Source organism: Anser brachyrhynchus, assembly GCF_964034855.1.
Source record: "Anser brachyrhynchus genome assembly, chromosome: 6".
Lineage (NCBI taxonomy): Eukaryota > Metazoa > Chordata > Aves > Anseriformes > Anatidae > Anser > Anser brachyrhynchus.
In genome coordinates this window covers 34,514,775-34,532,587 of record NC_137700.1, presented here as the reverse complement: position 1 = coordinate 34,532,587, position 17,813 = coordinate 34,514,775, and the positions used below count along the sequence as shown (strand labels likewise).

At 42.2% G+C, this 17,813-nt stretch overlaps 1 protein-coding gene across 9 annotated transcripts in view; it reads right to left on the bottom strand.

Moving 5' to 3' along the window:
* RBM20 (RNA binding motif protein 20) overlaps positions 1-17,813 on the bottom strand; it is a gene marked incomplete at its 5' end in the record, with an annotated part of 125,285 nt that overhangs the window by 81,809 nt on the left and 25,663 nt on the right. The window contains one exon of one of the 9 annotated variants that reach the window (XM_080597392.1): positions 16,764-16,903. The exons of 7 other annotated variants lie outside the window; for them this stretch is intronic. In XM_080597392.1, coding sequence (XP_080453518.1) covers positions 16,764-16,903 — 140 coding nt within the window. Of the gene's footprint in view, positions 1-14,512; positions 14,612-16,763; positions 16,904-17,813 lie in introns of those variants that run through there. One more of the 9 variants, XM_080597395.1, reaches the window with a different exon arrangement.

Here is a 17,813-nt window from a genome sequence, read left to right as displayed (position 1 = left end):
TTACTCTTCTCTGCAACCCGTTTTTCCTGGGCTTAATCAAAGGGTAGGATAGCCTGAAGAAGTGCCTACAAAACCCACTCCACAGGACAACTGCCAGTGCATTGAAACCTCCTACCACAGTCCTAATCTCCCTTAAAGACTTCTTGGATGTGGGTTCAAGTGAGAAAATCTACACAGCTAGATGTCAGGATGCACCAGGAGCTTTCATTCCCCTTGTACTCCTCAAATCCTGCCTCTGCACAGCAAGACTGCACCTGTCCCAGTGCAGTACCCCTGACGCCTTCAATTAATGCTGAGAAAATCCTGAGCTAAGTGCCTACTTAAATTTGATGGGTTTGGCATTCAAATGATGGTCTGTGAGCCTAATAAAAGCACCAGTTAGTAAACAACATTATTGCATGAACATCAGCAGAATTATGAGCAACTGCAAGCTGCAATTAAGTTGAATTTAGCCACCATGCCCACACAACTAGCAATGTAGTTGTTTCAGATCAATGCAAACAACAACCAATAAATATTCCCATTGCTTCTCCAAAGAACAAGAATGGGAATTACTGAGCGCCGCTAGAGAAATTTATAGTTGAACAGATGCAAACTACCTTACAGCCCTTAGGAAAATGGAATTCATTCACCAAAGCATAGTTTGAGCTAGTTAATCCAAGTCGCATATCTAGTTCTTGCAGAGCTTTGAGAAGCAATCAATCTTCTGGTATTCACCAACGTGATTTGTTAATCTACAGTTTTCATAATGTAGTAAGGAACATTTGAATTAACAAGTTATTTTCTAATAGTCTCTTGGTTACTTATTGGGTGTGACGGAATATGTGGTGTGGTGAAACTGGACAGTATAGGTTACGTCACGTTCTGCCATCTGGAAAACATTACAAGATAATCACTAATACTGTGAAGCCTCCTGAATCCGTTCTTCATATATAATATAGCCATTTGAGCTCTGAAGAATGATTTGTAAAATATGTTACTGTAATCCTAAGTAGGATATTGTTTTAAATAAAACCCATATCTAAGTACAAATTTAAATTTCAGCTTACATCCTTAACCAATTACGTACCGATGCAAATCTCCACTGATAAATCGTCTTGCTAAATCCATTCTTGCAGTGGATTAGTTAGCTCACAGAAACGATACTGGGATATAGTTTTTCAGGACCAGCAAGGTGATTTGAAGACTCCCCAGTGGTTAGCAACTTCTATTCAGTATGCAGTAGGATTCAAGTGCTGGCCCTTGATGGCAGCACAGCAATTTAAGGTCACCGTCCCAGACGGCTCAGTGAGTGGTCCCTGTGCTGGTAGGGGCAGAAAGGACTGCTCGCGGGCAGCTGCTGAAGGCAAATGCTACCTAGAGAATGTACCAGGGAGCAACTCAACAGCCAAACCCTGTGTTTTGTATAGTCATAATCACCTGTAATATTGCCCGCTCTCCCCAGGAGGAATGCCCAGCATCGCCTGTTATTTCTGGCGCATGATGAGCATGCTGCGGAGCTCGCTCCCGCCGCAAGAGAAGCCGGACGTGCCCTTTGCCAGCAAGGGACTAGCACCACTTCTGTCATGTGAAGCAAAGTTTATACAACAGCACTTAGATCCATTTCTGTGGAACTTGCTCCATGGCTGAAAGCCAGCATGGGTCAACAACCCGCAGCAGTTTCATATCACAGTGGATCCCTTCACAGACAGCCCAGGGCTGACAGATCCCACCGTGCTCCTCGCAGCATTTTTTTTCCAGGAAGACAAAGACAAGCCCCTGACGAAGCAATCTGCATAGAGCTCAGCAAATGAGACCTCTGGGCTGGCTTTCCCATACAGCATTCCCATTTTACTTTCAAGCCTCCAGTATCCCTAAGGCGATACGCCACAGGGGTATTACCCACACCTCAAGAAAATATTTAGGTATGTATGTGTGTGTGTGTGTATATATATATATATATATATATATGCACACATACACACACTATAACTATATATCTCTAAATATATAAATATATATCTATAAATATAGATATAAAGCCATGCTCACATAACACTCTCAGCAGCTAAACTCTGCCACAATCCCAAATGTTCAAACAATCAGGTCATGCTAACCTAATCACAAACTATGAATGTGATAAAAAATCATAGAAGGAGTACCTGACAGAAATTGCCGTAAAAGTGACATCATGCAATAGGCCATGCAACAATCTGAAATCTCAGCCAACAGAAAAGCCAAAGGATCAGGGGGAATTTGGAACAGTTCTGGTTTTCCTGTTTTTAAAATGTCTTAAAACTATGAAGTCAGTTTCCATCATATCAACATTCATGCTTTGACCTAGACTGCCCCAAAAATGTGGTAAGAAACCAACGGACCTTTCGGACAATGTCATTTGTTGTACACAACATTGTTCTAACACAGCTCTTGCATGACTGGAGGACACAACAGCTGTGTGGGAGGCCAAAATGGAGAAATAATTTGTTGGAAAATCTTAGCAATAATAATAGCTAAAGTTGTGAATGTTCTCTAAAATAGGAGTGAGTTAAATAAATAAAACTGTATATAAGCACACAAACACACGCACCAAAAGACATACGTGCACATAAAAATAAAAGTTTATATATTACATATATCTATCAATACTGCTGGGATGCTTTCTATTCCACCTGCACAATATGCCACACAACAAATTACTTCCCTCTGGTTTTCCTCAGTTGTTCTCACATCAGGTGACAGAAATCTCTGTAGGAGTTTTGTATGCTTCAGTGAACACCGCTTTCTTACCTAGCTCTTTAGTTTTATTATCCACTCAAATACACACATTTCATGTATCATATTTGAAATTAAAAAAAAAAAAAAGAAAAAGAAGAAAAAGATTATTCTCTGAATAAAATCTACCATTAAAACTATCTAAATCAACATTTTGAAGAACATGAGATTTTTATAGTCTAGATTTAAAATAAAATGTTTAGCCCAACAAATAAATAAAAAATCTGTTTATCTGAGCTCTACAGCATTCAAACAAATGTATAAATGCTCAAACTGCTAAAAAAAAAAAAAAGAGAGAGAAACACTTCTTTAAGTTCTGTAGTAATGTAATCCAATCTATCAAACAGGATGTTAGAGAATTTAGAATTTGCTTTAAAATGAGACAAAGCTGGTAGGATATTTTTAAACCAGCATAGCAATCATATAATGGCTCACTTGGCCCTGTTGAGAAATGCAGCTTTCAGGACGTTTAAAAGTACAACAAGCTTTTCTACTAGATTTGCACTATACCATAAACTTCTCCTCTCCCTTTCAGTACTCTGATCAATTCTAAATGTAATTGCTGTGCTGATCTTCAGCTTACCTTTAACAGATGAGCACTACTAAATCAAAAGCTGTCCAAATTTCCTTCTCTGGATTAATATATACATAATGGCTGCTTGCCCATGGCTGGAAATCCTTCTGATCACTTAATGCTGTCAGGTGCCTCATTTCTAATGGTGAAAACATAATCTAAGCTTCCAGAGGACAAATTCTTCAGGCTCCATTTCAAGTGCAGAAGTATTTGAACACAGATAAAACCCACTGATCTGGTCAAGATTCAGGCACATACGCAAGCACACTGAAGCAATGGGGCTTCAGTGAAATAGTACTATACCCATGCTCATTTACAAGAAATAAAAATATTTTTTAAAAATGGAATATTGAAAGCTAAATAGCAGCAAATATAGACAAAGATGACAGCAGAAAAAGTTTTGGGGGTACTGCCAGGGTAATGTTTCTGATGTTGGACTACAGTCTGCAGTAGGAAAAAAGAAAATCTATGAATGTAACTAGCCCTATGAAAACCACACTGTTTAGGTGAACTTCACGTCCATATTTAACTCCAAAAATGCAACATTTCACTCATGAAAGAATTAGGCCACTCGCTTGTATGTTAGAGGCCTATATGTTTCTTTACCAGAGGTAAAACACTCACAAATCTCTGCTGACAAGTTTTCAATCTGAAATCAAAACCAGGCAACAAGGCAGGATGGCACAAACAGAGGGGTAGTGGCCAACCAAGCCAGGAGGATTTACACAAGAGATGTTTTTCCAAGAGTTTTCTGGAGAGGGCACAGAGGGGGTGGAAGCTTGGAACAAATTCACGGGTGGGATGTTCCAAGCCCAGAGACTGGCATGCAAAGAGTCCAAGAGACCACAGCTCCAAGTCTGGGTTACTTAACATCACTGTCTGGCTGCCCAACTATACTGCCACTGAACGCCACGAATAGCAACGTGGTTCTCACCAGCAACACAAATGTGCTGTCATCCAACACCCAAGCATAAGAAATCTCGGGTATTTCTGGTAAGTGAGGAGTGAGATACGTGGAAGTACACCAATCAGGTCAGCAGCACGTGGAAATTGCCTGGGGAGATGGAACCACACTTACTGCCGTCCCTAAGCACCAGCCACCCTAAAGACAGTCCGCAGCAAACAGTTTACTCATCTGTCAGAGGCGGGACTAAATACAGACTCCCATATGCACACGCCGGGAGTATTTGGACATTAAAGGAAATGTCTTTAAAAGCTTATCGACTCGCCCAGCTTCAGATCAGTACATGTCAAAACACAGGTGACATGATATGAAGGAGCTTGAGCACTACGTGACCAGCACATAGGAAACCACAGGGAAGACTCGAGGATGTCTGACACCACAGCTGCTCCAACTGACAAAAGCAAAGAAATCGGGAAACGATGGAGATGTATGGACCGTAAGCATTGTGCAAAATAGAAAACGACAGGCAATCGCCAGCTCCAAAAGAAAATTCAAAGAAACATGTGCCTTTTTCATCGTGAAAGGGGCCAGTTCTGAAGAAGTACCACTACCTTTGGTGCAAGAGAAACGCAGGCACAGCCTGTGCTTCAAACACCTGATAGCCAGGGAAATCCAGGAGCAGATGCCACAGGGAACAGACAGACAGACGCCCTTTTCCCTTTGTACCTCTCAGCACAGTGTTAACGGGACGGTGGCACTGCGCAGGGAGATGATTTGAAGGAGGAAAGCACACCCTCTGCAGGCTAAAAGTAAGTGTCTGGAGAACATTATTTCTGCGAGCAAAGAGCACTCTGATTTCAACAAAGATATTTGATACGCATTTTTCGTAGATCCGCTGAAACACAGGAAGATGAATTCAGTATATCCAAATCAGCAGAAGACTGGCAAATCCATGATTTATAAGCAGTTCCCCTGCATTTCATGCACTGGGGTCACACCAGCCCTTCTAGTCAAACACGAAAGAAAAGGCATAGAAACAAAATAGATAATTAAAAAAAAAAAAAAAAAGCTTCCATAGAACAAAAGACGGAGAAAAAAAACAACAAAACATTTTCAGCAGTTACATCATTTTGTATTATTATGGTCAAATGAAAATTATTATTTTTAATATACTTTTTTTATATACTTTTTTTTTTTTTTTTAACTGGGCTTCTTCATGATATTTTCCAGAAGAAAATCATGGAACAGATACAGGAGAATATCATTTAGTTGTCTTTTTTTTTTTTTTTTGAAACAGATACAAATGGGTTTTAAACACTTACCATGAAACTTCCATCACCGTAAATAACTATAGAACTACAAATTAAGCATAAAATTAATTAAACATTAACAAAAGAAAAATATACACTTTTCCAGTGTGTCCATAGAAATGATGAATATAATTATAGCTCAGCAATTTGAGAAGAGAATATTTTGAATAAGTAGGTAATTAAGTTAAGAGAGGCCTAAAGAAAGATTTCACACTCACATTCATATGCTGAAGCGGTTTAAAAATAGAGAGTAAGAACTGCCTGACTTCACCTTTTAATTTTAGCTGGGTGATGAGCTGGTCCCAAAGACAGAAAGGCACAGCAGGATTTTTTCTCTGCAAAGTGCCCTTCGTATTTTTATGTGAAGGAAATGCAGTCTGTTCTATTAATAACCTGCTATAGCTCTAGATAAGTCTAGGCACCCTTTCCATCAGGAAAAAAGTTCTGTTTTGAGCGTACAAGGGATTCGGAGCAACGAAGACGTATACACAAGTTGGAGAACCCTCCAATTGCCCCGGCCACTTCACAGTTAAGTGAAGCCCACACAGGAACAGACATTTAGTTTTCCCGTCAGACACCTCTCGCAATTACTAAAATTGTAAGCACACCACTTTTCTCTCATGAGGAAGAAAAAGCAAATGACTGAGTTTGCACCTTGAGATAATTTTAACTTCATTCTCATTTTAATTAATATCTGGAAAAGCAAACGTTGATACCAACTAGTCCAAAAGTGCACTGCAGAAAGAGGGGGGAGTTGCTTGACGTAATGCCACCATAACGCCTAGATTCTCCCAAAGAAGCAGGGAAAAAGCACATAGGATTTTTTCCCCACATAAAGAAAGATCGATTCTTCTTCTGGATATGCCTCCCTCACACTTTGCGCTTTCCTGACCTCTCTCTGATTAACCTATCTCAAACACCGGCTTCCCAACAGCAACCCTCAGGCCGCTCAGCATTGTTTCAGCCTGGCAGGTTCTTGCAGTGGGGCAGGCTGAAACCCCTCCTGGTCAATAGCACTGCACGGGGAACTTTTCTGTCCTGCAGGGAACGGTGGAAATGGCAACAGTATTGGATGACAAGCATTCAAATTATTTTGCCAATTTATTCTTGCCAAAGTGACAGCTATCCAAGTGGAGGTCCCCAATACCCTCAGCTGTGTTAGAAGCACCACCGTAAGCAAGATTAATTGTGCTTTAATGAGGGTAGCAGCCTTACCGCTGAAGCCTAAGTAGGGTCCTAAGTTAACACTGCCATGAAAACAACTCTTCTAAACTGTCCTCTTGCCTCCCTCACACGTATTCAGAGCAACAATGAGCAGGAGGATCCTAGATTTCTTTGTCCCCCGTGCAACGACACTCAATCTTTAATTACAGACTCGTGTTAGGCTCTGTCTGTAAACTTGCTGCATGTATAAATACTGGTTCCTGATTCACTCCAGCGACTCCCATGAATAAGCACTTGCAAGTTTCTTTGCCGTGTGGATGCACTGAGAGTTGGTGAAAGCTCGCATCAGCATCCTGCTGGTCAGCAGCCACTGAGCGAGGACACGCTGCCATCCTGAGCTGCAGCCCCTGATCTCGGTAAGCCGTTTGCCTGAAAGCACAGGAGGGCCACGCTGGCCTCTAATGACCACTTCCCACTCATTCACTTCTTACAAAAAAGAGCACACTTGTGCAGGTGAGCCTAAGGAGATATTTCTTTGTAACCACATTCCCAGTATCTTTTGGTTTGAACCTTAAAAGCACTGTGTTATTTTCCACAACCCAGCACCATTCCCAAGTCACATCAGAAGTTCCATATGGTTCTGAAAACTTTTTCCATTATGAGATACAGATGAAGGGTGCTGTCTTTTCTTCCAGCTGGAACATGCTCTGCATTTCATTTGTACAGATGCAATTAGCTCATTTATCACTCTGAGCATTTCTAGTTCAATTGTCGGATACCAGAACTGGCACCAAGCGCACCCTATCCCTGCCACAGGAGTGTCATTGCACTTGACATCTTGCATCAAATGACATTAAAGCACTTGAAAGTAAGGATTGGAGATGACCAATTCTGCTTCTTTTATTGAAGATCCTTAGTCAAAAATACCTCCTTACAGGAAGGCTGTCAGCTGACATTTTTACTGTCTCCGACATAAGTTCAACACAAAGTTTGTAGAGCGAGGTCATCACTCACTGTACGGCTATTTATAGTTACTTACTCTACCCTTATCCTAACAAGACCCTAATCAACAAAGCTTCTGATGACTTTTGTTTGAAGGATCTTTAAATGCGAATGAAATGTCTGTCTTGCTTTAAAAATAATTATTTGAAAATTCAGCTACTTCTTCTTCCTTCCCTTTTCATATGTAATTCAGATAGTGTTTCTCTTTCACTTTCCTGTGTAAAGATGGGTTCTAGGGAAGAAAGACTGGTTTACGTAGCAAAGGATAAAGAGGTGCATGACCATCCAGTAACTAATTTATCCTAGCCTCTTCTATAAAGAGAAAAAATAGTTGTTTGAAAGTCTGCCTACGATCACCCCCCTTCCTACCACACAGCCCCCTTCTCCCTTCAGCAAGGTAACACACCAGGCTCCACCAGATGGAAAGTGCGTCCTTGCCAAAGCAGTTCAGATTTCCAAAAGAAACACGCAATTTTTATTCATTGCCCAAACAATCAGCCAAATTGGAGTTTGTTTCCAGAGCCCCTGCAGCAGGATCCAAATCCAAAGAATGATCAGAACCTCTCCTCTGGCTTTATTAGGCTGCCACGTGGGGCCCATGTGTGCAAGGGGCATTCTTTAGGGCTTAACATAGACAATATAACCATTATAGCACTGGTTTTAAGGTATGTTTATAGGCCTAAAGTGGTCGTGGTCTCCAAGCCAGGCTTCCAGCTGCTGCAATAGCATCATCACCACCGAAACCCCCTACCCAAAAGAAACGCCTGCTGCTCTCACTGCTGCCGCCCATGCTGGAGAAAAGAGTTCTTTTCTTAGCGAGGTGCTTACCCCGAGAACTGCCAGCTTTGCTACAGCTAAATAAATAAAATTACCTCAGAGATTTTAAATTCAGAGCTGTGTCTGTCTCAGAGTTACAAGCTACTCTGTCATATTTAAGCTTGAAGCAGCTTTTTTCCTGCCTCCCTTGGTCGTTCTGCTGTTTCTTACAAGCAGGGGCAGGCAGCAGGGGGTGAGAAGCGATGTACTCCAGGTCTCCTCAAATTCCTGAAATGTCTGGTGTCAGAACAGGGGCCCATTTATCACAAGTCACACCCTTGGGAGCTCTCTGCCTTGTCCACTGGGAGAGCAGCAGCAAGCCCTCCTCCCGCACCGTGCTGTTTGCGCAAACTGCCAACGGGGAGTAAAACGTAGACACGGAGCTGATAGAGTGGTGTGCTTCTGGTGAGGGCTCCCTGGCATCCAGTTAAGAGGTGAGAAAACTAAATATAACAAACTTAAAACTACAATTATTGTAGGGGAGCCTGCCAGAGCTGCTCTGAAGCTCCTAATGGTCTGTCGGGGATTTATGGATCAGCTGTGAAAATTTACTCGCAGCTAAAACTTGCCAATCAAGTCTTCGGCTTTGGAACACTGCTACCAACTTTCTCACAATACAGCTTGGAAGTGGAGAAGCAACCAAAGCAAAACAGGCGGTTTTAATGTTTTGAAGAGGGACATACAAAAGAAAAGTCTGTTATACTGAACAGATCAACAAGAAAAGTGGGAGGAATTTCTCTTCTGCATGTTTCTGTCTTAGTATAAAAGGGCCTTCTATCATACAGAGCAGGGGAGGACAAACAGAGCAGTGCCAAGAACTGAGAAATGCACAGTAAGAGGCAGTATGCTGCACAGGAAAGGCTCCAAATGGCCCTGACTTGCAGTTCGAAAGAGGCTGAGCTGCCACATAAGCCCACAACTGTGAAGTTTTACACTCCAAAGTATTGCTTTTTAAACACCTCAGCTCATTAACATGCTGTTAGAAAGCATACAGGAGTACGGGTCGATACTCCTCCCTACACAGCGCCATGCTCTCTTTTAAAGCTTCAATGCTAGAACACAAGCTATCTATTTTATTTATTTATTGGCTTCCGATGTATCAGGTGTTTCCTATCAGTGCTCGTTGTTCGTGACTCTTCTGTGCAAGACTCCCAAAGACCTGGCAAAGCAGTAAGCATTCATGAAGCCTTGGAGACTTAGATGATGAGATCTGATCCTCTAAAGCCTACACACAAAAATAATCCTCATGCGTACGAATGCTTTGCAAGCCCAGTCTCATAGTATACGCACTATATCCAAAGAGGAGTTTAAGTCTTATTTACCACTGCCAAACAAACTGGATTGACTGCTTAAGAAATTTATGTAATATATAAGATGGGTGTTGCTTTTTCTTTGCACCATTTAAACAAAATGAAATAAAAAACTTCTAGTCCCTGAAAATTTCTATTTTACCTTTTTTATTTGGTAAAGAAAATTCAATCCTTTAATACTTTGCAATGTAAAAAAAAAAATAAAAGTGATTCACTTAAATTTTATTGTCAAGTATGAAGTAGTTTGTCAGCACTTTTTACTTCTCCAGGAGCTGGAAAACAAAAGATTGAAATAACATCCAACACAGTACAGAAGACACGAGAGCTGACTTGGATTCAAGTACTGCTGAACTTTTTGTTTGCACCACTTCATCCATGAACCTCTTTGCCCATAGTGCTGACAGAGGTATCTACAAACACCATCCCAGTCAGCCACTGCTTTCCTGCATTACTTACAAATACGTTCACCTCCAGATACATCAGCGACTCTCCCAAGCATAATCCCCATCAGGACAGCCTGAGGCAAACCTCTTGGGCCATTTCAAGGAGTCAATGGAAAGATGTCAGCAAAAGGGTAAGCCCTGCCTGTACGGGGAGGAGGTGTTGCTGCAGAATAGAATAGTGACCTTGAATGAAGTGGCAAATAAAGAGAAGAGCCCAACGTTTGGTTGTTGGTTGGCAGGACGGTAGAAAGCTGTAGGTGACCTTACAAGAATGTGCCATGAGCAGGGCACAAATGGATGGCACAGAGCACATGGATAGCAGGGGTGTGAACATTAAGATGTGTTAATGGAAGAGCTTGGAAGATAAGAGGAGCCTGGGGCAGAAAAATACCTCACCCTAGTTTGCTAATAGTTCTGTCTGAGGTTTTAGGAGACAAGTGCCACATTTTCTTCAGATCCCATCCTCACACTGAGTTGCACATAATCTCTGACAGAATTTTTATGTGAGGCAGTAGAGGAGATCCAGAACTGCAAACAATGCAAATGGACATAATACAAAAATACAAACATCCTCTGTGGGGACTGGAGGAAACTCCTCTGTACCAGAAGTTTTCTGCCCCCACTCTAGTTCCAGGCAGAACAGAAAGCAGGGTGACAAGCATTCGGGATCCTGTGAGACATTATATGGCATTTTGTTCTCAAGAAGTAATTTGTGGATTTTATTTTACACATTAAAAAAGAGGCCAAGAAGAGAACAAAAACACTGGTCAGTGTAATGAGCTTTGTGTGTCACCAACCTAATAAATGTACTTAACACATGTTCCCCTAAGGGAAGGGCACGTTAATCAGCAAAGACAGAAATTTTTTACTGCAGAAACAGACTGTGGTCAATTTACTGCTGCTTTCCAATGCAAAAGCCCACAGAAGAGTATTTATTATCTCAATAAAGGAAACCTCAGATGTAACCTGGGCTGTCAAGGCACTTGTTGGAGAAGTACTTAAAGCCTATTTCTTAAAACAAATATTCAAATGTATGTAAAAATACAAGAGCAACTCCTGCACGTCTCCAAATTTCTGTGTGAGAAGTGGCCCTAGCTCGCAGGTGCCATCACCACACACATCTCCCCCCTCCAAGAAAAAAAGCCACAAGACATAAAACTTTACTTTTTGATTGAACCAACTTCAAAACACTTTACATTGTCCAAATCCCAATACTTTGCAGCCTGCTATACAGAAAACCAGGAGATTTGTGGCAAGCTGAGGAAAGCTACGACTAGAGAACACCACACGCTTTTGGCACCTCAAGAGCCACTAAGCCAGGCAAGGGACCAGGTGATCAGAAGTCAGCCAGGGAGCTTACTTGTAGCCTGCCCACAACACATTTTCTCCATCCATCCTGGCTGGCAGAAGACTCAAGGAAATTACTGGAGGGTACAGGAGTTAAACATTTCCTTTTCCAAACCTTGTCTTTTCCTAGTAGGAAGTATATCCAAGACAGTGAAGCAGAATCCCCACTCTTCTTAAAGTAGTCACCGTCATCAACATTCCATGTAACACTGTCTACTTTTAGAGTTAACCCCACACAGGAGATGGACTGCACTTTACAACTCTTACAGCAGTAGTTTCACATCACCCAGAGTTAGGCAGGGATCACGGCATCTTTGGAGTCTTCTGCAGGAGCTGGTGAGACACCTGCACATCCTTAAACTGAGATGGCAGGTGACAAAACCAAGCAGCACCATTTGGTGACACGGCACAACTCCACCCCAGCCCCACTCATACCCAGTTCATCTCCCAGTGTGGACTTGCAGAAAATGAACAAATCTGGCTTCCTTGGAGCTCCTCAGATGCACAGGATAAAATATACAGTTTGTGGTATCGGGATAGTATCAATTAAAGTCACATTTCACAAGTTTGTGTTAAAAAGAATTAAAGCAGCAAGCCTGCCACAATAATAATTGCCTCTGTGCACTGATAACGAAACACTGATCCTTTAACAACACAAGCTTCTGTCCCCTTGCAACAGAATACACAATGCTTTTATTTTGCATTTGTTCCAAAGAGGCAAAATGCACTTGTAAAGTAGGCTAGGCTCGTGTTGCCAGAACAGGACAGATATTAAACTTCTCCAAAACCCAAAGGTGCAGGTTTTCTGGTTTCACCCAGCGTGCAAAGTGACAGCTTCGCAGTGACGGATCATTAGTGTGACAAAGAGAAAGGAGCGGGATACAGAGGGGCAGAGGCTAACAGAGCGATTACATCCTTAAACCAACTGTACTAGGTTACAAAGAATGGTGCTGGGTGTATGTGTGCGTGTATGCAGGGGAATAAAGTCAGTCAGGTAACGTGTCTAGCTGCAAATCAGGTCAGAAGAGTTAGATTTAAAAAAAAAATCAAGACAACATAATCTTCAGAAAGAGCACTTTCTATTTGAAGAATGGAATTTTAAAGTGACTAAAATTAGTATTTCACACAAATAACCCATTTCTTAAAGAAATTTCTGCAGCCCTCTATGAAATATAAATATACCTTTAAAGATTTTGTTCCCATTTTGGCAGTCCCCAGAAAGGACCAGAACTAGAAGGCACTGAGGCTTTTACCCATCTTCATTCTCCTTTCCTCCAAAGGGGCTTTTAGTGGAGTCACCACAGAGCAGCATTAGCTCAGCTCCCTGCCTGCAGATTTGAGTGAATAAAGAGGAAAAACCAAAGAACCCATTTCCCAGTCTTCCCATTGATGGGAGCAGTAGTATTAAGTTTCCAATAAAAGAGCGAGATCCAGGCAACTTAGTTACAGTAAGGAGGACTCCACTGCCATGTGTTGTGTTCCTCAAACTGCTTACTACTCTGCTTCTCATCAGCCAGGGATTATTTCACTTCTTACTTAACTTGGTACTGCTGCTGTTATCTCAGTCTCCACTAAAATATGTGAAATAATTTTGACATTTCTGGGCAACTAAAAATTTATTGATAATTGATAATAAAAGCCAGACTATACAGAAATGTTTGCATGCAAGGCACTTCTTTTAATTCTTTTTTTTTTTCTGATCCCTCTCTACTTTGTACCTCTGTGCTCCCTCTTCAATCTTTACATGCATTTTATTGCGTTCCTCGCCCAACAGGCTGTTGGTTTAAAAAAATGATTTAAAAAAAATCAAAAGATTTCAGGACAAAACCAAAGCAAAACATTTTTAGTCATTTTTGTTTAAACTGTAATACCTACAGAATTAATTCATCTTTGATCTTTAGGTCACACCTTATATAAGGGACGTGGTGGGGCTGTTACTGGTTCATCCCCCTACTCTTCCTCCCTCTCCCCTCAAAAAAAGGGTATTTTACATGAGAATCAGAAATGTTAAGAAAAATAAATCTTAAGATAAATGAGACATTTTTGTTACCTGATGTTGAAGACAGTTACCATCCCTGACGCTACTTTCTACTTTTTGTGAGCAACTGAACTTAAACATGCAGCACCTCCAGGTGCCCTCCCCAAACACATTTCAAGTCCCAATTTTACTGTCAGGTGAAGTATAGGAAAAGACTCAATAATTACACAGCAAGTAGGCAGAAAAATCAGAGGAAAAACGAGGTTCCCTCACTGTCTGTTTCCTGACATACAGAGACAATGAATGGGAAACGCCAAGGGAAGTTCAATAACACGGGTTTAGTTCCCACATTCTCTAGCGAGTCCCACACCACCCATATTGTGCTGGCTGCTGGATTCCGCTCCTTGCCCTTGTTTTGTTAACACCTCTCAGCTCACACAGCTACAGAACTCGGTTCTGTTTTCACTGCCATCCAGAGAAGTTACAGTTGTTACAACACAAACTAGATGAGTTTTCAGGGCTGTGCTGGGCAACTCAGATTTTGGAGATGTGCTTTAGAAGGCAAGTAAACACAGAAAGCCTGGACCAGTAGCAGCAAGAAGAGAAACAGTAAAAACAGTGTTTCTCTATTGTCCTCTTAAGTATCCGTTTTGCCTTTGCCATATACGCCAAACTATTTGCCATGACTAATGTATATAATGGTAGTACATGTCATATTTTATCTCTCCTGAGAGACCTTGAGTTGGTAAAAAAAATGAAAACCCCACACTTTACACTAAACAGACAAAGAAAAATCAAAAAGCACCTGCTTAAAAATAATTAGAAAAAAAAGAGACTTATTCTTTCCAACAAGTTTCCTCCTTGCTGCTATAGGAAATAAAAGACTCAAAGCATTCAGCACCAGCCTGCTTACTTCTGTCTGCCCCCAGAACTGGCACAAACTGATGACGACTCCAGCACAGATGTTGGAAATTCCATCCTCCTTCCAGAGGAGCTCAAAATCTCTGGGGCACAACCCCTTAGAAAAAAAAAATATATATATATATTAACTTTGGTTTTTAACCCCACTGTTTTTAGATGCCTTATTCAACGTGTAAAATAAATGTATAGTCCTATATCAACACGGGGAGCTCAGAAGTGCTCTGTTTCGACTGAGCATGTATTACCCATGACAAATCATTAGAACTGAAAGCACACAGCTAGCCATTAAAACGTACAAAGAGATTGCATTTCAGTAGTCAGGCCTCCTATAATTAAAGAGGTCGCTTGTGCAAACTTTCACAGAAAGCAGTCGTCATGAAACATCTTTATACTTAGACCACAACCACCACTTGGTCTTTTCTCTCTTATTTCCAGACAGCTGCTCCGTCAGCCTGCAGTGAAGCACACACCTGGAATTATTGGTGGGAGTGTCCATGCACAGCAGTCAATCTAACAACAGGTGATAAAATTTGTCAGACTCTGAGATGTTGTGTAAATATTGCATTGAGTAATATCACCTCCAAGTTATAAACAAAAAACTTTGCTTGTAAGAGCAGACCTACCTGTAGGGAAGGAAAAAATACATAAATAAAAATAAAAAGTAGTTTAAAATAAATAAATAAAACCTTTCTGTGCAGAGCAAGTATTTGAGGATTTTTCGGAGGTTTCCCATACTTGTTTCACTTGCCAGTGCTGTAGGCCGTACCCTGCATTTCTACTCCTTCCACACCACCACAGTGGAAATAGACAATGAACATTAACCAACATTACAATGGTGTTGGTTACAATTAGAATTGTCCTTTTCAGTCCTTCTCAGTCTTCTTCTTTATTTTATATGCGAGCATATGTTTTTATCAGTCATCACCCAGAGTGTGCAAATTCAGGTTTTCCCTTCCCCACCAGCTTATCATTCTCAGCCCTACAACATAAGGGCTTTGGAATGCTTTTACTTCTGGAAAATTTGAATTATTTTCCCATCAAACATCACAACCACCTACTCAGATAAAAAGTTTTAACTGCTCTATAAATCTTATGATTGGACCTTTCGTATCAACCACAATGACATTTTCACTTGGGGGGGAAATACATACATACAGGATCGTTCATTTTAGATATTACTGTATTTGGACAGGACTCAGACAGGAACGTCAAGGGATTCCGTTATGTTTTAATATCAAAATTACATTAGAAATGTTTAAACAACCAGTTGTTTTGCAGTACAATAAAACAGCACACACGTATCTGCGTTGCGCGAGTTCAGCCAATGGAGCTGCTACCAAAGACATTTCCGATCTCCCGGTTTGCTAAATTTCAATCCCTATTCAACGCTCAGTGTTCACAGTGAAATTTCTCCAGCTGCCCACATAAGAAGTCATTTTTTAAATGACGTAGGTCTTCACCTAACATCTGTAAAAGCTAAAGTATTCTGGGGGGTGGAGAGAGAAGGAATCTGGGGAGCTTTGTAAGTTTAAATGGTATAATGAAAAATAGAAGCGGTGAAAGATTCAGTTAACCAACACGCAGTGTTCTGAACCATACCACTCAGAATTACCATTCTGTAACTCTACGCTTGTTTACCGCAGCTCACAAAGCAAAAAGACAACAATTGGGCTTTTGTTTTGTATTAAAAAAAAAAAAAAGGGGAAGCAGTCAAGAAAATCTAAATCCTCGGGAAGACGTTGGTATTTTCTTTCCTAGTAATGAAACCACCATGACTTCATCTTGTGCTGAGACAGAAGGATCATTGCTTTCCTTAGCCTCTTCAAGTATCTTATGGTGCCAGCCATTACAACTATCCCAGCATACTGCAAATAAATTCAGAACAGCAGTTTAAGACGAGCCCTGATATGTCCCTGCCTAATAACCACCAAATGCACTGAATATCCAATTCGGATTATAAAACACCAAGTTATTACCAGTAAAGCAAAATACAATTTGCCTGCGTTTCCAAATAAAACCAGGGCAGAGACATAATTTTAAGGTAAACAGAGGCGCATGCTGGATTATGTCACGCGGTTACAAAACAGCGCGATCAAGTTGCAGGACCTTAGATGGAGACGCTCAACGTGTGCCATTCTGTGTCACATCACCACGACAAAGAACAGTTATAGGACACGGGACCCCTCTCCAATCTTTTCCCTGAAGGTAAGCTCAAAAAGAAACTAATTTCAAGTTCCCCCTACCTAGAATTAGGCAGTAGGCGTGACTGGCGAAAATGGGATGGATGCCTTCGTAGATATCGTGCGCCGCAGGAGAAAATTAATCCTGAAGCAGTCTTGACAGATTCACCTGACCTGCACCCACGTGAAGTCCTGAGAAACATGAAATAACGCGGGCCGACACCGGAGAGCACAGCTCAAGCCTTCAGGCTGATTTTGCACGAGCACAAGTTACCTTCTGGTTGCACTGCAACCCGCACGCAGCTCGCCAGCTACCCAGCCGAATTAGGAAGCCACCATTACTGTTTCAGTTTCAATGTGAACTTCCAAGTCTGTATACCCGAACGGGAATAAAAACACGGATAATGAGGATTGTTAACAGATTAAGTTACAAAGCTTGTCTGAAAAACATCCCCCCCTAATAAAAAAAAATAATAAATAAATAAAAGGAAAGCTAAGCTCCGAGAAAGCGTAAAGGCCACCCTGCACGGCGGCTTTACCAGCGCAGTTTCCTACGTGTTTACAGACGCTAACGCAGCTCCCGAGTTAAAACAAGCCCGCCGCAAAGCCGCAGCTCTGCTCTCCCCGCTATTTGTACGGCCGTGTGCTGGGCAAGTCCTCAGGGACGGGGCCGAAAGCGCTCCCTGCAGCCGCTCCGGGGCTGCTTTCGCCGCCGGGCCGGCCGAGGAGGCGACCCCGGCCTCCCGGTGCCCCCTCGCAGCCCCGCTGGGAGCCTCCTCCGAGGGTTTAGGGTTAGGGGGAAACGGGGTGCGGGGCTGCCCGGGACCAGCACGGCTCGGGTCGTGCCGCCGCTTGCGCTTCCCGTGCCCCGATCGGTTCGCCTCCCGGCTCTCCTTTGCCCCAGAAAGCACGGCTCGCCCCCCACCCCACCCCCCAAAAAAAAGTCCTTTTATTTTCCGTCCCCCTCCGGAGGGAGAAGGGATGCCGCCGGTGCCCTGCCCTCCGAGGAGCGGGGGTTCGGGGACAGCCGGGCAGAGGCGCGGCACGGCGACACCCCCCTGGCCCCCCAGGGACCCGCGGGGGGCGAAGGAAACTTCCCCGAGCGCGCTCCCG